Source organism: Homarus americanus, unplaced genomic scaffold (assembly GCF_018991925.1).
Source record: "Homarus americanus isolate GMGI-L3 unplaced genomic scaffold, GMGI_Hamer_2.0 scaffold24922, whole genome shotgun sequence".
NCBI lineage: Eukaryota > Metazoa > Arthropoda > Malacostraca > Decapoda > Nephropidae > Homarus > Homarus americanus.
Window position 1 is genome coordinate 2,392,415 of NW_024722610.1, and position 23,397 is coordinate 2,415,811.

The window sequence follows — 23,397 nt, forward strand, 5'->3', positions numbered from 1 at the left end:
TTATTTAAAATGCTCCTACATTATATGGTAGTAGTCATGATGTTGGTTGGCGTCCTTCTCCCTTGGCCTTCACCACAACCACCACTACCACACCAAGAGGGAGGGAGGGGGGGGGAGTAATAGGGTGTCATTGTTCTGTCTATGTCTGTCTATGTCTGTCGGTGTATTTAGAATAATTATTAACGTTTTTGGATCTGACAGGAAGTTATAATAAGACTTCTTTTTTTATCCCTCTCTTCTCCAGGGCGGTGACAGACCCACGGGATGGCCGGCGAGTAGCTCTCAAGAAAATGCCCAACGTGTTCCAGACGCTCGTGTCCAGCAAGCGTGTCTTCCGGGAACTCCGTATGTTGTGCTTCTTCAAACACGAGAATGTAAGTAGCATCACCTCTTGTGCTTTTAGGTATATGTTGTTACTTTTCCTCCTTCAAACACGAAAAAAGGAGCACCACCTTCTGACTTCTAATTCTTGTTCCTGAGGGTTTTTGCTGTTACTTACCGCCTTCAAACAAGAGAAAGTATCACTGCCTCTTTGTCTTTTTTATTCTTTGTTCCTTAGGATTTCTGATGTTACTTTCCTCCTTCAAACACGGGATGGGCAACACCAACCTGTTTTCTTGTTGCTGGCTTTTGCTGTTGTTACTTGTTGGGATAGATACTAATAATGACAGTAATATTACAATTCCCATTTACTACGACTGGTTTTAATATTCCCACTACTTTCTATTGCTAACTACTTTGCTGCACTACTATTACTACTACTTTTTTAGTATATACGGCTCTCCAGCCTTCCCTATTAGCCATTCCTTCGCCACCATTTGTTACCTTATTAAAATAACCTAATACATAAGTATTATCCTGGCTGTGTTGAGTTAGTTGAGCTGCAGATCTGATGCGGCATTCAGTGACTGTAGCCTCATAGTCAATATTATCTGCAACTGTTGCCGGCTTGTTACTAATACTACCACTGCTATAATTGAATTGAATTGAAACAGTTTATTTAGCCAGAAAAAACACAGATACAGAGTGGATAATAATATATTTAGTAACATCTGGAATAGTACAATAGCATGGTGGTAATAAGAACATCTCCTAATGTTACCACGGTTATCACTTCAATATTTATTAATATATTTTTTTATTATATATACATAAATTCCAGTGGAATTGAAAAACATAAGTGTAATGGGGGAGCAGTACAACCTGGGTTGTACAGTAATAAGGTTGAACAAGAGGACAGAGCTGTCAAGATTATGTCTAGTTGGCAAATATGTTTATTGCAATGGTAATTACTTATCTATTTACATGATAATTTCCGATAAAACGGTTTTGATGGTACAATAAAAGCAGGTACTGTAAATATAGTAAGTGTTACAAGAAATATTTATACTTTGACAAAAGATATTTTTTAAGAGGTGATTTAAAGGAAGGGAGCGTAGTCTAATGATAAACGTTTTTTATGTGACATGACCACCTGTTTAATCTCCTCCCTGTACATTTTGTCACATTTGATGGGGGGGTAGCTAGAGGGAGGAGATGGGGGAAGGAGAAGAAGAAAAATAGGAGATGGGGAAAGGCCACAGCATTACCCACACGTCTCAATGGTCCCTACGGTGTTGACGTCTGAACCGATATAATCATACACAAGTAACATCTCTTGACATTATCTTCACAACGTAGACTAATAAATACACTTCTCGACTCAACAACTTTTATCACCTGGGTTCATCTTTTCATTCATTTATACACCGAAACAAAACAGTGTAGGAAAACAAACACTTATTATTTATTTATCAGTTCTAGTGAAAAAGAACAAATGCTGTATAATTATTATTTTATGTTACAGTGAAAAGCAAATGGTGTATGATTATTCACTTATAAATTATAGTGAAAAACAAACTGTGATTATTTTATCAACCAATTTCCCCCCCAAATCCACATCCATCCTTCGTGTCTTATTGACGATACCGACGAGAGTGTTTGGAACGCCTGAAGAATCTCAACCCCAGCTTATTATTTTCACCTAAAGATTAACCACCCTAACGCTATTTAGAGGTTGGACGAGGTTAGGTTAGGTTAGCGCTAGGTTTGGTTTGTTTAGGGTTAGGTTAGGATAGATTAGATTAGATTAGCGTTAGGGTGGTTAATCTTCACGTAAAATAAACTGGGGGTGGAGATTCTTCAGGTGATATGAGGGGTTACGTGCCTAGAGGTGCTTTCTTATAATATTGAAGGGGAACCAGCAACCGTATTACCACCTTGGGGAATAACCCTTGGCTCTTGACTAGTTCCTTGCGATCAGGGTAGGTGTTTGAGGTTGATAAACGTCTTGAATGAAGTAAATCTTGGTTATAGTGATCTTAAGATAAGTTTACTCGTGAAAGAAGTGTTGATTTAGTTTATTGGTGAAGGAAATGGTGATTGTAGGTGTGTTTACTGGTGAAAGAAGTGATTATAGTCTCGTTTACTGGTGAAAGAAGTGATTATAGCCTTGTTTACTGGTGAAAGAAGTGATTATAGTCTCGTTTACTGGTGAAAGAAGTGATTATAGCCTCGTTTACTGGTGAAAGAAGTGATTATAGCCTCGTTTACTGGTGAAAGAAGTGATTATAGCCTCGTTTACTGGTGAAAGAAGTGATTATAGCCTTGTTTACTGGTGAAAGAAGTGATTATAGCCTCGTTTACTGGTGAAAGAAGTGATTATAGCCTTGTTTACTGGTGAAAGAAGTGGCATTTACAGATGAATGAAGACTGGAGGGCGTGGCGGGACGATGGTAGAGTATCGTACAGTCGGTGGCGTGGTAGAGAGCGTCCCTTTAAGTGCGGTGGTAGTGGTGGTGGTGGCGCGCTACCTTCACGTCCGCATCGCTCAGCCTGTGTTGTTTACATACGCTGGTGGTGGTGGTGGTAGTGGTGGTGGCCGACACTCTAGTGGTGTTGTAGAGTGGGAGGTGGTGAGGAGGGGGGTGTGTGGTGGTGGTGGAGTTGTTGTTAGTGTGGTGATGGTTGTTGTTGGGGGGTGTGGTGAGGTGGTAGTTGTTGTTGTTATGTGGTGGTGGTAGTTGTTGTGGTGGTGGTAGTTGTTGTTAGTGTGGTGGTGGTGGTGGTGGTTGTTGTTAAGGGAGTGTGGTGGTGGTGGTGGTGGTTGTTATTGTTTAGGGAGTGTGGTGGTGATTGTTGTTGTAGGGAAAGAGTGGTGGATGTGTTAGCATGTTGTGGTAATGTGGTGTAGTGTGCTTGAGATTGTGGTAGTGAAGGCATGGGACAAATAGGTTTAGTGGCAGAGGGGGGTGGGGGGGAGAAGTAACATATGATTATAGAAGTGGTAGGCAGGAGCATGGAGGGGGTAGTGGCTGACCGAGAAGGGGTTAAATAGTCCTATGCTAATAACTAGGTAAGTGGCGATCAGAAAATACCAGGTGGCGTTAAATAATTTAGTGTTTTGGTGTGGGTTGGCGTTGCTGGGGTCACGAATATGGGGAACCGGTGCAATATTTACGTGGTGGGTGGGGAGGGGGCAGTGTTAGGTTGACGTGGATAAAACACTGTAATATTGACATAGGTGGACTAATGCAGATGGTATAGGCCAGCGTGCGCATTAAAGGGGTTAAAGTACCTGGTGATTAAGTTACCTGGTGGTGGTATTGGACAGGTATGACTCAGGGGAGAGGAGAGTTAATTAAAGGACCAGAATTGTGTTATTATTATTATTATTATTATTATTTTTATTATTATTATTATTATTATTATTATTATTATTTGGACTAAAATGATATTAATAACTAAAATATGAGGTAATACTCGTAGTAATATTAATAATAACAACAACAACGACCACCACCACCATCGTTTCTAAAGGACAAGGTACAGATTAGTAAAGAAATTCGCCTTACGTGACCCCCTCGCCGACTTGAGAGAATCCCGTTCACAATTCTTTAGTATATCGAGTCGCCGTCATGGAAGCTTTTGGGTAGTCACGCCTCACACCCCGACCACCCAGGTCCTCAGCCTCAGAGATACGAACGATAAAAATTCTGTTTACACTTATCTGGGAATATAGAGAAGATATTTTGTTACGAAAGATTTACAGTACGACTTTTTTTTTCAAGGGTTGGGTTAGTTTCGCAGGCAAAAATGAATCGCAAACACTGTACTGCGTGATGAACGGATCTCAAGCACCGATATATAATGAGCGTATCTCAAATGCCGCGACGTAATTATTACATAAATTTCGCATTAGGTAAATCCGGCTATTCGCCTCAGTTTAGTCTGCCAATTTTGTCAATTAGTTTTATCTGTCAGTTTTATCTACCAATTTTGTCTCAGTTTTGTGTTCGACGAAAGTGAAACATTTTATCATATGACCTGCTAAGAATTCGAGATCAGGGTCGTGTAGTGGTCGTAGTTCCCGTTGTGGTGGTGAATTCGGCCCTCACTAGTCGTAGACTGGATGGTAGTGTGTACACCTTTCTCCCTCAGATCTCGTCGTGTGTGTGTGTGTGTGTGTGTGTCGTGCAGTTCAGGGAAGAAGACGTGTAGGTTGTACCCCGCCACTCAGGTTAAAGGAGACCACCTGTAACCACCTGTTGTTCTCCACCTGGCACTGACCTCCAGATGGTGCCGTTAGACACATACACACACACACACACAGTTGGTATCCCACACACAGCTGGTATCCTTACACACAGCTGGTATCCCTACACACAGCTGGTATCCCTACACACAGCTGGTATCCCACACACAGCTGGTATCCCTACACACAGCTGGTATCCCTACACACAGCTGGTACACACAGCTGGTATCCTCCACACACAGCTGGTATCCTCCACTCACAGCTGGAGCTGGTATCTCCTCCACACACAGCTGGTATCCCTACACACAGCTGGCTGCTGTATCCTCCACACACCAGCTGGTATCTGGTATCCTACACACAGCTGGTATCCTCCACACACAGCTGGTATCCTCCACACACAGCTGGTATCCTCCACACACAGTTGGTATCCTCCACACACAGCTGGTATCCCCCACACAGCTGGTATCCTCCACACACAGCTGGTATCCTCCACACACAGCTGGTTCCCTCAACACCATCTGGCTGGCTTTCACATCCTTGCTAATGCTCGAGTTTGATATGTGATATTTTCTCCCAATGCGATAGATGCACTTTTATTGTCCCGTCTTTAACTGAACCCAAAATCTTTCCCCCTTTTACACCCGTATGACATTATGGCCCAGTATAGAAGTATGTAATAACCCTTTGAGGACGATGGTTTAAGTTTTAACCCTTTGAGGACGAGGTTTAAGTTATTACCCATTGAGGACGATAGTTTACGTTTTAACCCTTTGAGGACGATGGCTTAAGTTTTAACCCTTTGAGGACGACATATTGTACTCTTGATGTGATAAAGGGAAGGGCATTTACAAGTACCTTTCAGAAGGATACTTTATGACATAATATAAAGCCATATTGTTAACCTATATTAGTATGTCGCCTATTGAAAGATATTTTATACAAGCTATATTTAAACACCATATTATATTAACACATTGTTATATATTATAAACCGATATTATTATTAGAACCATAGAAGGCCATATTATAGTCATGTAAAGCCATATTATTATCTCTCCCACTGAAAGACATTTTATACTATATTATTAAGCCATATTTTAATCCATATTGCTACTTCAAAATCCTTCGTCCATTGTGTCATATTGTCAAACACAAAATCGTAAAGATACAGTTTTGAGGGGGAGCATGTGTTATACCTGGTCACGTAGAGTCAGCGGAGAGTCACTGTAGAGTCACGCTGGAGTAAGAGAGTGACATTTACTAGTGAGGGGTGGCAGTACTCTTTCCTTTGTCAGGGGGGAGGGGAGGAGAAGGGAGTAGGGGAGTAAATGTCAGCAGCTACTGGGGGAGGTTGAGGTGTGTGTGTGTGTGTGTGTGTGTGTGTGTGTGTGTGTGTGTTGGAGAGTGTGTGTGTGTGTGTGTGTGTGTGTGTGTGTGTGTGTGTGTGTGTGTGTGTGTGTGTGTGTGTGTGTGTGTGTGTGTGTGTGTGTGTGTGTGTGTGTGTGTGTGTGTGTGTGTGTGTGTGTGTGTGTGTGTGTGTGTGTGTGTGTGTGTGTGTGTGTGTGTGTGTGTGTGTGTGTGTGTGTGTGTGTGTGTGTGTGTGTGTGTGTGTGTGTGTGTGTGTGTGTGTGTGTGTGTGTGTGTGTGTGTGTGTGTGTGTGTGTGTGTGTGTGTGTGTGTGTGTGTGTGTGTGTGTGTGTGTGTGTGTGTGTGTGTGTGTGTGTGTGTGTGTGTGTGTGTGTGTGTGTGTGTGTGTGTGTGTGTGTGTGTGTGTGTGTGTGTGTGTGTGTGTGTGTGTGTGTGTGTGTGTGTGTGTGTGTGTGTGTGTGTGTGTGTGTGTGTGTGTGTGTGTGTGTGTGTGTGTGTGTGTGTGTGTGTGTGTGTGTGTGTGTGTGTGTGTGTGTGTGTGTGTGTGTGTGTGTGTGTGTGTGTGTGTGTGTGTGTGTGTGTGTGTGTGTGTGTGTGTGTGTGTGTGTGTGTGTGTGTGTGTGTGTGTGTGTGTGTGTGTGTGTGTGTGTGTGTGTGTGTGTGTGTGTGTGTGTGTGTGTGTGTGAAACGGTGTATCGTTAACATGAAGCACTTCCATTCTCACGCCTTGTTGGAGGGGATTAATCCAAGAATTCCTTTATTATTATTATTATTATTATTATTATTATTATTATTAGGGCTTTTTAAAGGAGTGTTTTTATTAATAGTTTTCTTCTTCTTCTTCTTCGCAGGTGTTGTCAGCGCTGGACATCCTACAACCTCCTCACCTTGACTTCTTCCAAGAGATGTATCCTTTTGTCACATCGCTCTCCTGACCTCCTGTAGTATGTGCGGGGGTCAGGCGCGTCATAATGGTGTCACAGGTGTTGATACTAGGTCACCTGTGTTATAGTGGTGTGCCGGATATCGAAATGGTGTTACGGAATAGTTTATGCTGGTTATAACTGTGTCAGGTATGTTAAGGTGTCAAGTATGTCATAGAAAAGTTAAATGCGTTTTTAGGGTGTCATTTATGTCATAGAATAGTTATAGGTGTCGTAAAGGTGTCACATTATGTCATGAGAAAAGGCCTAGGTGTCATGTCGGGTGTTAGGGGATGCCATGGGATTTTTAATGTTTTTTTACAAGTGTCCAGGTAAAGGAATTTAAAAGGGGGTAGAGGAACTAAAGCCGTCGACCACAAGCTGTATATAACTCTAAGGAGATCCTCAGCCACATTTCATTCCTATCTGTGGGAGTGAGTGTGTTGATTGATATTGACTGCTTCTCTTACCTCAGATATCACCTTCAGGTATAGCTTATGCAGGCTTTTATCTCACTTCCGGGTATTACCGTAGAGGTAGTGGTTGTTGATGGAGGAGGTGTCAGGAGTGGAGGTAGGAGAGGTGGGTGAGAGACAGTGACGTGGTGTGTGGGGGGGGGGAGACGAGTTTTTTCTCTCGAGTGGTTGCCTGTGGTTTGTTGTCCTCACCCCCTCCTTCCTCATCCTTCTCTGTCTCCCTCCCTCCTTGCTCACTACCACCTTCAAACTCTCTCTCTCTCTCTCTCTCTCTCTCTCTCTCTCTCTCTCTCTCTCTCTCTCTCTCTCTCTCTCATCGCCGCATTCTCCTATATCATTCCTCATTCGTAACAAAGAGGGAGAAGATAACTGGAGCAAACTACCTTACCAGTGACTTCGACAACCATTCCTCGCTTAATCCCTCGGGAGGTGTGTTGTGGTTGGTGGATCAGCTCACATCTAATGTTTACTGGATGAGGCACCTGTGTTTGTTTTGGTTAATTGGCGACACCTGGGCACCCATACGACAAGGAGAGACTATATGAGGTTTAAAGCCATTTGTCATTATTGTTATATTTAAGCTGGGTTATTCGTATTAATTCACTATTATTATTATTTCTCACAGGTTAAGTATTAGCTAATATTTTGGTCTGATGTGTATTAATTTTGTCACTCTGAATACATTTTATTAGCCGTACGTAATTAATTATGCGCCACACGGTATCACATATTTATGGGTGCATTTTAATTTAGATATTTGTCTGTTAATATATGCATATCACGTGAATGATTGATTGTAAAGTAGGTGTCACGTGAGAAGCATGTAAAGTGTGTGTGTGTGTGTGTGTGTGTGTGTGTGTGTGTGTGTGTGTTCTTATTAGTACATATCACTTGCTTAGGTTAGGTTAGTTTAGGTTAGGTTAATTCAAGTTAAAGTAGATTATTTTAGATTAGGTGTAGGTTAGTTTACTATATGTTAGGACATTGATACCAACACCTGCACGTCGCGGGGTAAGACATGCTTTCCTACATAGTTAGAGTCATTATCTTTTGTGTGTTCCTTAACTACGTGCCTACAGCTACGTGATCACCGAGTTGATGCAGAGTGACCTACACAAGATCATCGTCTCCCCACAACACTTGTCAGCCGACCACGTCAAGGTCTTCCTCTACCAGATACTCAGAGGTGAGTCTCTCTCTCTCTCTCTCTCTCTCTCTCTCAGGTATGCACGGACGCACCTACAATAAGGTAGGTTGATAGTGCAGGCGGTATACTCGGCCTGCATTCCGATCGATGTCTGTCCGCTGGTGGTGGGGGTGGGGGGGTTACGGGAGGTGGTGATGAGGGAGGAGGTTATGGTAGAAGTCAGGGAGTAAGTGGGGGAGGGGATGTGTTATTGTGATGAGGGAGAGAGTAAAATGGACGAGATATAGTTGTGGTGATGGAGGAGGGGGGTGTTAGAGGGGGGTGTTAGAGGAGGGGTGGTGGTGGTGGTGGTAGTAATGGTGGTTAAGGGGACGGGAATGGTGGTGATTAGATAATAGTGATGGGAAGAAAATTGTGGTAGAGAGAGGAACAGTGTGAAGAGGAAAGGGGAGTAAGAGGACAGTGAAGAGGAGAGGGAGAGGAGTGAGTATAGTGGGTAAAGGAGAGGGAGAGGTGGGAGGATAACCAAGAGAAGAGGAAGATGAGGAAGAATAATGAGGAGAGGAGGGAGTGTAGTGGGGAGAGGATGGAGGATATTGAGGATGAGAGGAAGAGGAAGGGGCGTATGGGGAGGAGACGGGACAGGAGGGAGTGTAGGGGGAGGAGAGGGACAGGGGAGGATAGGAAACAAGAGGAAGTGAGATGTAGAGGTTAATCTGGATATTTTAAAGTCTTATTGTCGTCGTTGTTGTTGTTGTTGTGGTGGTGGTGTAGGAAGGCAGGCAGATATGGGTGGTGTCTGACTAGGGTGTTATCTGGGGGCACCCCTAGTGAAACCTGCCTCCCAAATACACCCCCACACGACCCAACATCCCCATACCTGTTCTCCCCATTACACTCCATCCCATACCCTTGCTCCCCTCTCCATTGACTCTTTCCTTCCATCGACATCATCCTTCTGTGGTCGTATTAAAACTCACTACCCCTTTGTTAGTCGCCATTGAGAGAGTGTACATGGTGCTGTTAATATTGTTGACACTACTGCTACATCATTACCCTTTTCTGTCCGTACGACCACCCAAACGTATACAGGAATAAAGAACGATCGGTCTTTTTAAACAAAATTATTACCCGTTTACGGTCAGGAAACTTCACTTACCGGTACATCTTGATAACGTATCAGAGGTAGATCACCCTGACTTACAACTGTGACCTTTTTGACCCCAGGTTAAGTTTTTGGAGGTTAACCTTTTTTTGTTTAACTCACTTTTAGAGGCATCTGCATCTCCCACGTACAAAATTGCTAGTTTTTATTGTTCTACCTTTCACTCACACCTCCACGCATTTTCTGCCCTTGAGGTATATAAAAATATCACACAAAATGGCATAATAATAATGAATATAATAATAACATAAAATTAAAGTAAGTGTTGTAAATAATAGATAAAACAACCCAGAATATTTTGTGGTAAAAGGCGTCTTGTTTGCAACGCTGAGTGGGGGCAAATTTGGCGCGAAAATATAGCTGGAATATTTGGCGGGAACCTTCCTGTGTTAATTGCAGCCAGCCAGTTAGGAGCCGGATGGAGTCTCGCTATATTCAGGAAAGGAAAGAAAGAATGTTACAGTATTTGTATTAGTAGTTTTAATAGTAATGTTAGTATTATTATCGGGTACTCTTCCTTATCGTCCATATCTTTGTATTTTTCGTTATCTTTTATACATCGTTATCCTCTTCTTTTTCTTCTTATAATTTTTTGTAGGAACAGTGATGTCGAAATTCCTGCTGATTCTTCGTTAAAATTAGCTATTATATTTATTACTAAAACAAACACCTGCACAAATCCCTCCTTCCATTTTCTCTCACTGCCTTAACTAACATTCATTCACATTTAATAAAAAAGTCAAGATAATTTGTCAAATTATTAATATGAACTGATCCCGATAAAAAAAAGGAGGAACTCGACCAACGCTTACAGGTTTAATCTTTCATTCATTAAACATTTATTTTAGGTCACGGGAAATATTTTGTGAGGGTGGACTGGCAAGTGGTGTGAGCTTCCACTCATTCACTGGACATATTATTTTGTAGCTCTGGGTGGTGTTAGTCATTGTTGTGGTTATTTATGTTAGTGTTTAGTTTGTAGTTTAGAGAGACATTTTCTTTCAGTTCTCTTTGGTATTTTTTATTATTAGTAGCCTCAATTATAAGAACCGTATATATTATTATTACGGTAGATTTTACTGTACCTTTTGTAATTTTGAGTAATATTTGTATTTGATTTTTATTGATATTGTCATTCTACAGTATATATACAATATATTCTCTCATTTCAGAAAATATTACCATTATTAATAATATCATTATTATTTTAAATAGTTTAAAAACGAAAACTTTACAAACAAAAACTAACAACCTTAAATATCTTACTGTATGATAACTATTAACTGCGTCTTTTGCCTGCAGACACGGATTATTGCAACGATTAATATAAATTTGCACAAAATTTTATGTGTAGTATTTTTCCATGAGTGTATCTACAAGGTCAGTTTTTAATTATGCGGGGCAAGTTTAAATCGTATGTTACCTAAAATATATTCCAATAATTCGGTTTGTTGGCAATAAAACTTATGTGCGCTCTAATTTTCCTCCATTCTATATTTAATGCATAATTTGATTGTTTCAACTGTAGCAGATTGAATCATCACAAATAATTTCCTCAATAATTTAGTTATTTCCGCATCTGTTGGTCAATTAATAGCGAGTGTTGTGTATTGCAGGGCTGAAGTACCTCCACTCGGCGAGGATAATTCACCGAGACATCAAGCCCGGGAACCTTCTCGTCAACTCCAATTGTGTTTTAAAGGTGAGGCGGGAAACAGGGAGTCACTGTGGCCACGCTGGGCGGCACTGTGGCCACACTAGATGGCGTTGTGTCCTGACCTGGCTGCTTGGTGGCGCTGTGGTCACTGGTTTCTCACTGTTACCAGATTGCAACATTTGGACTGGGGATAGTATATAATGAGATAGATTGGCAGAAATCTATTTAGCATGTTATGGTTAGGTTAGGTTATTGGTGATCACTTTCTAAATCTATTTTTGGCCCTTGCAACATTGCTTAAGTAACGCCTTGGCTGTCAGAGAGCTACAAATCCCATCATAAAATCATCCAATTAAGCTATGAGTTGTGTTTATTTCTGGTTGATAATGGGTGTAATGACACATTCCAGTCCTATTCATAATTAATTGCAATCGACCAGTACCCTATATTTAACAGTACCGGTATTACTGAAAGGAGTATCTTAATATTACGTTTCAGAATTGACAACCTCAATATTAATATCAGCTTTCTAGGTTATGGGTGAAGTTGGTATGCTTTAATATTGGTGTGTTGGTAGTACTGTGCAACCTGGTGATTAGATCTCATGGCCAATGATCACATTAAATGGCCTCCACTCATTTCAGGTTAGTGAGAATTTGCTCTCTGCTACCAGATTGTGTCAGCATATCAGTTTTGTAAATTGTGAGGAATGTGACTTTGGTTTTATGATGAATTACTGTATTACTGTACTGGGGTTTAATTTTATTATTGGTACAGTATCTGATATTCCATTAGGGTGAAGTAAAGAATATTATATTGATTTTATGAAGACAAATACTGTACTGTACTAGGGTTTAATTTTGACATAGGTACAGTACAGTATGTGGTATTTCATAAGGGTGAAGAAAGATCCTGTATTGACTATTGTTGAATATTGTACAGTATACAATATATTTTTGGTTACGTGTGTGAAGATATGTGTCAAAACTCGTTTGGGTTAACTTGAAGAATTTTTGAGATAGAGTAATTCTTGACTTGGATTTGCGTGAAATTAATGAGTTATGATTGGGTGAGGCATATTAAGGGATCAGGATTGGGTGAGTCATATTGAGAGGTCAGTATTGGGTGAATCATATTAAGGGATCAGGATTGGGTGAGTCATATTGAGAGGTCAGTATTGGGTGAATCATATTAAGGGATCAGGATTGGGTGAGTCATTGAGAGGTCAGTATTGGGTGAGACATATTAAGGGATCAGGATTGGGTGAGTCATTGAGAGGTCAGTATTGGATGAGACATATTAAGGGATCAGGATTGGGTGAGTCATTGAGAGGTCAGTATTGGATGAGACATATTAAGGGATCAGGATTGGGTGAGTCATTGAGAGGTCAGTATTAGGTGAATCATATTAAGGGATCAGGATTGGGTGAGTCATTGAGAGGTCAGTATTGGGTGAATCATATTAAGGGATCAGGATTGGGTGAGTCATTGAGAGGTCAGTATTAGGTGAATCATATTAAGGGATCAGGATTGGGTGAGTCATATTAAAAGATGAGAATTATACCAGTAAGGATCGCACTGTACATAGTTCCATTTAATCTATTTTGCTTCAGATCTGTGATTTTGGTCTAGCCCGAGTAGAGGAGCCAGACGAGACCAAACACATGACACAGGAGGTGGTCACACAGTACTACAGAGCTCCAGAGTTGCTCATGGGTGCTCGCCACTACTCACAAGCCGTCGATGTTTGGTCAGTAGGGTGCATTTTTGGAGAGCTTCTGGGTCGGCGTATACTCTTCCAGGCACAAAGTCCCGTACAGCAGGTTAGTGAGGTTTATTGGTTTAAGTTGACTGATGTGGTTGATACTGTAGTACTGTACATGCCACAGGAATTATACTCTTGCACAGAAAAGTGGAGAAACATATATAGTGCAGTACTACCTGTATAAGCATACCATATAATGGGATAATGAAATAATAAGCTGAACTGTATAACTAAATAAAGGTACAGTACTTGTATATACAGTGTATATATATATATATATATATATATATATATATATATATATATATATATATATATATATATATATATATATATATATATATATATATATATATATATATATATATAAACTGTATCTGTACATGAAAAAAAAATTATGATTGGGGGTGTGGATAAAAAAAAATGTTTTTGAAGGGTAATATGGACTTTGGAAATACATTACATATTAAGAGTTCTGGGTTGATTACTAAATCCTGTGTAAGAACCATTATTACCTCTTATGTGGTAGTACAGTGCTGTATATATATAATGAAACAGAAAAAATATATGACGAGTGATATACAGTTATGGTACTGTAATTACGTATTCGTACACGAAGGAGAGCAAACATTACAGATTATAAAAATTATGTTATTTCTTTCTAGCTTGAGCGAATAACAGACCTCTTAGGAACGCCAAATTTAGAAGATATGAAATATGCGTGTGAGGGTGCAGTAACACACATGCTCCGGCGACCATCTAAACCACCAGCACTTCCTGCACTCTACACATTGTCTAATCATGCTACCCACGAGGCCGTCCACTTACTCACACAGATGCTTGCCTTTGATCCAGTAAGTAATGATGTATATTTTGTTGAATTATGTGGATTGGTTAAGGAAAGTAATTAAATATTCATTCATGTCTTAGATTTCCATTGATTAATTCTGTAATTGCATCGAAATATTCCATAAAGAATATAATTTTAATAGGTCATATATTTAGGGGAAAATGTAGTGGTGATCCATAAGTAATATACTGTACAATAACAATAAATAATGTTTGATTACATAACTGTAATGTATTTTGTTTTCTTATTAAATATTACTTTACTTTTTCATTCCACTGTATTATAATAGGCTAATTAAGTACAGTACAGTACATTACATTACAGTACAGTACAGTACAATACAGTACAGTACAGTACCTTGGCATACTGTATAACTGTACTGGGTTTTAGCCAGGATATTAAAACCATTAGCTATTGTTATGTTTATCATGTCATTTGATTTTGCAATACTGTATTGCCTTTTGGCTAACTACAACTAGTACCATAAAGTGCAAATTGAGATTGCATGAATGAAATTTAGCTTCAGGTTCTTGTAAATAAGTGTCTCTGAAGTAGGTACAGTACTGCACTGTACAACCTCAAAATATAGAAGGCTCAGGATCAAAATTTTTCCAGATTTCTAAATGAAAACTTTAAACTACCTGTATTTAGTATACAGTATATATATACAGTATGATACAACACAAAAATTTAGTAGTGTCCAGTTGTTGGCATCCAGCTATCTTGTAGATGGGTGGGGTAAGCATTTATCTAAAAGAACAGTTTTACAGTCCTTACAGCAGTGTATATGAACATCGGGTACAAAATTGTGGGTAATACAGTCAATGGTTATTTCCTGGGTGATCCATCCTCATTTATTAGCATTTTAAAGAACAGCCATAATTTTCATACCCTTCAGAGCACAAGGCTTAGTATTTTATCCAATCTTAAGTAGCATTTACAAACATTAGAAGAGTAAACCTTCCCTTATTCTTTGTTGCCATATGTCACCTTGTGTTATGAGGCAAAGACTTCTCAAAACATCAGTGTTGTTTGCACCATAAATTTGACTACCCACATCCTTTATCTTTCCCTTACTTAGGAAACTCATTTGTAACCTTTTAGCAGCATTTCTATTTGCATATACAGCATGCCCTTCAAATTTGCAGGGGTTAGGTTCTCAAAATGGGAATGAATTGCCAAAACCGTGAATCACATTTGCTGACGGGGGGAGAGGGGGGGGTTGTTACATTTTTACCTGTGTACAAAGAAATGTATACTGTACCTGTATTCCCTTTATGTGTTTGCCCTTAGTACAATTATTTCATTATCCTGCATTGTATATACGTGTGTGTGTGTGTGTGTGTGTATATAGACTCGCACACACAAAACACATACAAATAAATAATATGGTAAAATCCTCTCACAAATAATAAAAAAAACAAATTTATTAAAAATGTTGAGTGTACCCTCAAGTCAACTCCATGCTTTATTAATAACAAAGCACAGAGTAGACTTGAGGGTAGACTCAACATTTTTAATACATTTGTTTTTGATTATTTGTGAGAGGATTTTCCCATTACAGTGTATTATTTATTTGTATGTGTTTTGTGTGTCTACACACACAAACACACACATAGAACGAATGGCTCCCTGTTATGGCTGCAAATATGCCGGGAACTTTAAAACTACCCGCAGACATTCTTGGGTACATCCAGGGTGTCCCCCCGAATAATAGAGGACCATGAAAAAAAAATCCGAGAATTATCCGGCCTTATTGTACTGTATTTATTTTCCGCTTGCCGTTTAATGGAAAATCGAATGCGAGTAGCAAATGAGTATGTGAACTGTTCCCACACACCTCATAAACCCCTGCTCCTTCCGAATTCCTGAGAATTTTCCAGACTTCCAGACCTCTGAAATAGCAGGAGCTTGATTTCTTGAGGTTGTACTGTAAATGATATTGTAGGCGATTTAAATAGGAAAGTAATATTGTCAATTTATTTATAAGTTTGGAAATTGAGCAGTGAATCGTGTCAGCATATTGATCATGAATTTTATGGATTTGATCATCATTGATAAAAATGACAAACACAGCCTAAGTCACTGATGTTGATTATTGAAAGTTTAGCACCTTCAAATCCCAGAGATTGAACATCAGTACGGTACTTTAGACACATGCCAAAAAATATTGTTTTTGTATGGATATGATACATGTGAAGTGCAGTACAGTAGTCTCAAACCTTTAAGAGTGTAAGAAGTTTGGGTGAAAAGCATTAATTTTCCATTTACTGTATAAGTAAGATAACTGGTAAATAGATATAAATTTGTAAGATGATTAGTAAATGCACAAATGAACGTTTTTTTTTTTATGTGGTCGAGTGTGTTTTTTTGCTGTTTGCTTCTTCTGTATTTGATATTTTAATGACCTACAGTTAGGTATGTTGTATTTAGGGGCTGGGAAATATAACCATTTTGTGGAATTTTACATAACCATTATCTCTTCCTTGCTGATAAATGGACTCGCCTTGCAAGCAAATGGTCATGCGTTTAATTACCAACTGGAGTAGAGGATTGGGTTCCCTCCAAGTGCATTATTCCTTGTGTAATAAAATGAGTACTGTACACAGTTGGGTGTACTGTACTTGTTGATGCTGGACTAACATCCTGCGAAGGGGATGGGGTAATCCACTAGCTGCTGAATGTTAAGAATCAAGAGATCAGCACTTTGTCATTCAGCCACCCTGCATCATAGCAGGAAAAGGCTTGTACAAGTATGCTTAAAAAAAGTAAATTTATTATCTTTTATATTGTTTTGCCAAATAGAGTTGGTTATGTCGATACTGTAGCGACATTTTCATTACAGATGTGAAAAATATTTGGTTAGTATATACTGTAATGCTACCAGCTGTGTGTCCTCCTGGAGGGATCCCCATGTAGCTGTATATTGTAGTTATATATTCAACACATTTTTAAGCAAATATTTTTTACTTATAACATATATTAATGAGGTGAATCTTTTCCTCAGGATAAACGTTTGACAGTGACTGAAGCGCTCACACACCCATATCTGGATGAAGGTCGGCTTCGGTATCACTCATGTATGTGTACGTGCTGTGCCTCCACCTCTTGTGGCGGACGACAATACACCCATGATTTTGAGCCAATAGCAGCACATGCATTTGATGACACTTGGGAAAATGAGGTTTGTGGAATATTTCTTTTATTTTCATCATTTTTCAACTTTTTTTTTTACCTGGTATTCTCCCACCTAGAAATATGAGCAAAAATTATAAGATTGTGTGTATATCTCTAGCAGTAAGTGTTGTATAATTTTTATACATCAGTTTTACTTTATATTCCAGTCATAACTTCCACATGGAGGCCAAAGAATAGTTAATTTGGTCTTCTTCACAAGGGGCCAGTAGTCAGTACATATGCAGTACAGTACAGGGGGTCCACAGTATAAGTGGTTTCACATTTAAGTGGTCAAATAATTGTGGAACTACATGTAAAAAGTCCCTGAAGTTAAGAGGATTCTAAGGCTGAAATCCGTAGATCATCGGAAGTACAAGCGTTGAGTGGTTAAAATTCTCACCCACCGCCCAGTATCTTACAGTTTATCCTTCTCACCTGCGCTATGCATGCTCAGACCATTCACCCATGTCTACAAGCATTGTTTTGAAGTGCTCCAAGGACTATATACTTTGTGGTGCCTTTGGGTAGGTCCCATCAGTTCCAAACCGAAGCAAGGTGGTGTAGTGGCTAAAACGAAGTGCAGTAACTACGAGATGGACGTGAAATTAGAAGTTATATGTCGTAAGAAAAATAGTGAGCATGTCTCAATGAACCATTTTGACTTTGACTGAAATGAGCGTGCGAGTGCGTGGTTAGGTAGCTTGCGCCGCATCAACTCACTGACCCCAAATGACTTATAAGTACCTTAAATAGGTTACAGTTAAATAATTTCATAAAATAATGTGTAAGCAAATGTTTCTAAGGTATATATATGTAAATGTTAAATGATATAAAATTAAACTTTAAGAGTGTCACTTTCAATGTGATGATCCCGATTAGACCCTATTCTTATTAATTCTTATGGGAATTAATTTCCCTTTATAAGTGGTTTCATTATCAGTGGCTTTTTTCTGGTCCCTATTAATCACTTATAACGAGGAGCCCCAACATGTACAGTATTATGATAAGTGAAATTGTCAGTGTAATGATAAATGAAATTGTCAACTTAGTACATTATGTGCATGCCATTAATTCACACTCTCCATACCTCCTTTGTAAGAAAATATACATTTATGTGAAAACATTTGGTTGGCTAGTGTTAATCATCTTATTTACTCTAATGATCGGAAGATATACAGTACTGTACTGGATTTACAGTGTTTCAGATAATATTTTTTGTTTGTAATTCATAAAACACTTCGTGACTGATTTTACTGTAGTTTTTTGTTGGTGTAAATTTTCATGACTGCAATAGTTTTCTTTTTTTTTACAGTTGCGATCAATGTCTCAGGTGAAAGATCGACTGCACAAGTTCATCATGAGCCACCTAGCACGCGACCGTGTTCCTCTCTGTATCAACCCAATGTCTGCTGCTTACAAGAGCTTTGCCAGGTTAGCTTGAGCTTATGATTCACAGATGTAAGCAGGAAGCATCTCTCCTAGTAGCTGCTGTAGTTACTCTGTCAGTCTAGAAGTAGCTGTCATAGGATGAATCTTGATAGTTGTCATCTTCAGTGTAGAAACTTCATCCTGTAAGAGAAACATTTAGCATAATCTTACTTGAAAGCAATTTCTTTAGATGTACCAGAGTTTCGGTTGTCTTACAAACACTTAGTCAGAATCTTGGATGATATGACTCCCTAACTCCTTCCCATTCCTCCCATCACCTCCTCTTCCAACACTTTTGATCTCATCCCTCTCTCTCTTAGCACCTGCGACCTGACCTCCCTCTCTCTCCCCTCCCCCAACACATCTTATCAAGACTCTCACCTCACCCCTCCCCTCCATCCCCTTCACATTAATCCACACTGATGTAATCCCTCTTTCCCCATCACCTTTAGCTGAACCCTTTCTTCTCAAATGCCTCTGACCTCACTCCTCTCACTTCAGCATCATTAACATCTTCCCTCCTTCCCCAACTCTCTGCCATCTTTTTCCACCCACCTAGCGATGGTTGCCTTCAATGATCTTATGTCACGTCCATGTGGGAAATTTTTTACTTTCTCTTTTTGTTATCATTAAGAAACTTTGATTTACTCAGTTTCATTTGTTCACCTTTAGTCTAGTGCATGTTTTATATTAAGTTTTGTAATACCTACATATGTGATTTTCCTAACTTCGTTTTAATATAAACTCGACTAAGCCTTTGGGTTTTATAGCCTGTGGGTCATTAGATAGTGATGTACAAATTGCCTCCACTACTAGAGCTTGCCATGGCCTGGGGGCTGTCACTTATAGTGATAGGTTATACTGTCCTGTTGACCAATGTTTAATTGGTGTATAACAGTTCCCTGTCCAGCAAAACTGGTATCAAATCAGTGCTTCAAATTCTTAGCTTAATTGGATTGGAACCTTCAGTACCCTTATCCTGAGTTAACAATGACTATAATTAGGGACCCTTATTCGAAACATTAACAGTTCCTTACTGCCAGTCAAATTGTCTACAGCCCCCCTCTTTACGGTTACATTATATACATACAGGTATATTCTTCGAGTGGATCATCCTTGGAGGAATAAGTATTAATCCACTTTTTTTTTCTTTTTCTTTTTTTTCATATGATGTAATTGGGGAACAAATTGTCCTTTTGCTATGGACCTGTCAGATTTTATATGCACATTAGCTCAGCCTCTCACTTGTCATTGGAAGGTGAATTATGGTATAAAGGCTCTGCCCCCTGCACCAGTGGAACAAACAATATTGATCATCATGCCCATACCAAACTTGTGTACTGTACTTGTATACAGTACAGTACTGCACTTACATTTTAGGTATCATTAAGTCCTGCATATAAAATTTACTATATGAAAAAAAAATTCTTTCATTTGGGAATATTTTTATATTTTTATACACTTCCTATGTTTTTTTGTTTTGTTTTTTTTAACTCCTAGAAATTAGTTCTGGGAGACTTCATCACTGATAACAGTGGGAGCATCAAATGATCAGTAACTGGTATTGGTTATACAGGAGTCGGACTTGACTTGGTAACTGACTTGATCTTACTTTCATGGTTTGTTTTCATGCGCCCACAACCGTCTCTTTGAACAGTAAATAGTCTTTCTCACTAACTTTGGTCATTTTCCTCTTATGGAAATGCCTGGTCCTTGTCCTTTGTTACACTAAAAATTAGCATACCTGAGGGTGGAAATTATAGCGGACTTGAGTGTCAGTGGCCAATGTCAGTGCTACATGAAACACACTCGGTTGAGTTGACCTAAGCATTGAAGCAGTCGTTTGAGTGATGAGTTATGGGACTCTGTCAGGATGAAAATTTCTTTTAATGTGAACTAAATGGTATTTGCAAGAAAAACTTGCTTGCATGAAATTTTTGTCTTATAATTTGCACAATTTTATTCAATTATGTATTTAACCCCCCCCTCCCCCCCCCCATTTCATACTAATGAGTTATTCACATAACTTGTGCAGTACTGTACTGAGAGTTTGCCACCCTTGTAGACTGGCTGTAGAACTTTGTGCCTTTGGCACTTGTATATGTACCGCCATGATGAATTCCTGTCTTCGGTTGTGAATCATATCTGAAGAAGTTTCCTTCATTATCACCAGGAAGGAATATAATTTTAATTTGATTAACTTGAATTGATTTAAAACACAGACTTAAAATTTTCTCGAGAAATTACACTGTGCTTGGACATAAATGTTCCCATTCTCCGTGCTTAAAGGACAGCAAATGAAAGCACTTTTCTTAATTGTCTTAAGGAGGTGCTCTCACAATACTGTATAAGATTTGTTGAGCCTTGATGACAAATCAAGACTGGCTTGCTCATTAATACAATTCATATACATCTCTTTTATGAACTCAGTGATTAGTCTGAATCTTTTGAGATATATCCTCATTCTGCTCAAGCACTTCACATTATGGTTTTAGTCTCTTAAGAGGTACAGTACCTCTTAAACTGTAGAGAAGGAATCCACTTTTTCTTTCAAACCTTCAATTGAAGAAATATCAGTGGAATTCAGATTGGCCTGTTTGGTACTAATAGTGATGAGTATTTAATGTTGACCACAGCCTATTTCAGTACAGTTGACCAGGGCTCACTTCCTGACCATTGCATCATTTAGTCCACAGTTCCTCAAGGCAAGTGTTTCCTGCTTGTGTGCTGTCTACAGGGTTACTAGACAGTTTATCTCAAAATCATTTTGTGCTGGTTTTGTATCTTGTAAGCCACTCATTGATGACCCTTAGGCTCTAAATGGAGGATTGAAAAATGAAACTCCATTTTAAACTGAGACTGAAGACACAAGGAACCTGGTTTTCCTCTTTCAGTCTCAGTGGGATTCTAAACTGGCAGGAACTTCAAAAGTTTCACTTCGTTGTTGTTGCTTTATGATTAGAGTTAACCTTGCTTAAGGTTTTGATCTGATGAACCTGAGGCCTCAATTATGTCAAGCAACCACTGAGATAGAAGTTGAAGCAATGAGGAAAAACTTTTAGCAATTACACATTGTTGGAATGGACAGTGTAGACTACTGTTAGAACATGACAGATTCTCCAAGCTAAGCTGGCTCTTATAGCAGGTGTTATAATCTAGGTGTCTTGTAGATCACTTTTCACTTCCTCGGCAAATAAAAATGGAAATTATGCTTTAATCCTCTGTTTTTAATGAATACCTCTTATCAACATCCGAGACTATTAGAAAGCATAAATTCTTAAAGATTTCTTATTTCTCATCATATTTTATCTGTAAGGTTTGACATCTCCCAACCATCATAAATTCTGGTGATTGATATTGGTATATGACTCCCCAAACATGTAAAGCTTGTGTGACATGCAGATTAAGCTAGGGGAAAAAATCCACTGAACAAATACAGTATAATAATAAATTATCTTTCTTGTCATATGAAAAACAAGATTTAAAGATGTGTAGGGAAGGGATATTTCAGAATCAGTTGTGATCTGTCGTCATTTTTTATATGATGTTAGTTTGTGGGCTGGTGAATTAAGTTCTATGTATTTAAAAAGTTAGGTGTTGTCTTCTGAATGACCTCATCTCACCCATTCAGAGTTTTCTGTCTTTTCCAATGTTACCACATAATCCCACCTGGCATTGGCATTTTCCATTATTCTGTTTATTCATTTCTTCTATTTTCCTTTACATTAACTATGTTGCACCCTGATTTCTGTTACACAGTTGCTTTTGCAGATATTTAATTTGTGGTTTGCTCTTTAGTAATACAGTACAGTAGTATATATAATTTATACTACTGTGCTTATATTCTATTACTTCCCATTGATTTAATTCAAATTTTATATATTTATATATATATACTGTAGTACTATATATAAAGAATATGTGATAGTGAGATATATCAGTCTTGTTTTTAAAAGATTCTGATTAGGTATATGTTTTTTAGGATAATAAGCATCATTTTATTGTTGCATCTGAACAAATCGCCAGACTCACAATGCTGTATATGAGTAAATAATTGTAGGTTGCATGGTAACTTTTGGAGGGGGTTAAGGATTTGGTGTCATGTGTTAACATTATATATATATATATATATATATATATATATATATATATATATATATATATATATATATATATATATATATATATATATATATATATATATATATATATATATATATATATATATATATATATATATATATATATATATATATATATATATATATATATATATATATAGTTGGAATTGGTATTTTTTTATTTTTCTTAATGTTTCAAAATTGGCTGTAATAATTAAATTGGTATCTTTAAAAAAATTTATAATGTACTTTGTTCAAAATTGGTTGTAAAACAGATATCATGCCTTGTTCAAGAAAATTACCTCAGCAGATCCACTTTCTCTGACCATAATGTTCTTTGTCTTGTAAAACTTTTTTTAAGCCATTGTACAGTAGATATCAAACATTGATGAAAATGGAAGTTGTTCAAGTTAATAATTGATTATAAATTATACAACTGGAGAGAACTAACAGTATAACTAAGCCATACCTGCCCAACCTAAGTTACTCACCAGATCTATCATAAAAAGTAGATGTGCTTCTTTCTGTCTTTTCAATTTGATTCAAATCTTTGATCAGTTTGAAATGATACTTTATTTTTATATTAATTATCAATCATGCTTCAAGGTTCCTACTTTATGTTTTTGTTGTTGCAAGAGTCTGATAATTTGCAGTCATCACATAAGTACATGATGTAATTCAGGTAACACTAAGTCAGATCATCACACCTCAGATATATGTTTCCTTCTCTTCACTAATAACAAATGAT

At 38.4% G+C, this 23,397-nt stretch overlaps 1 protein-coding gene across 1 annotated transcript in view; it reads left to right on the top strand.

The window, feature by feature from the left end:
- The first annotated feature begins 225 nt into the window (after window positions 1-225).
- Window positions 226-23,397, top strand: part of LOC121862881 (serine/threonine-protein kinase NLK-like) — a 28,119-nt gene continuing 4,947 nt past the window's right edge. Inside the window, exons 1-8 of the mRNA XM_042361257.1 lie at window positions 226-374; window positions 6,793-6,848; window positions 8,420-8,526; window positions 11,269-11,354; window positions 12,922-13,131; window positions 13,739-13,927; window positions 16,931-17,107; window positions 18,413-18,531. Coding sequence (XP_042217191.1) covers window positions 291-374; window positions 6,793-6,848; window positions 8,420-8,526; window positions 11,269-11,354; window positions 12,922-13,131; window positions 13,739-13,927; window positions 16,931-17,107; window positions 18,413-18,531 — 1,028 coding nt within the window. The 5' untranslated portion in view covers window positions 226-290. The remainder of the gene's footprint in view (window positions 375-6,792; window positions 6,849-8,419; window positions 8,527-11,268; window positions 11,355-12,921; window positions 13,132-13,738; window positions 13,928-16,930; window positions 17,108-18,412; window positions 18,532-23,397) is intronic.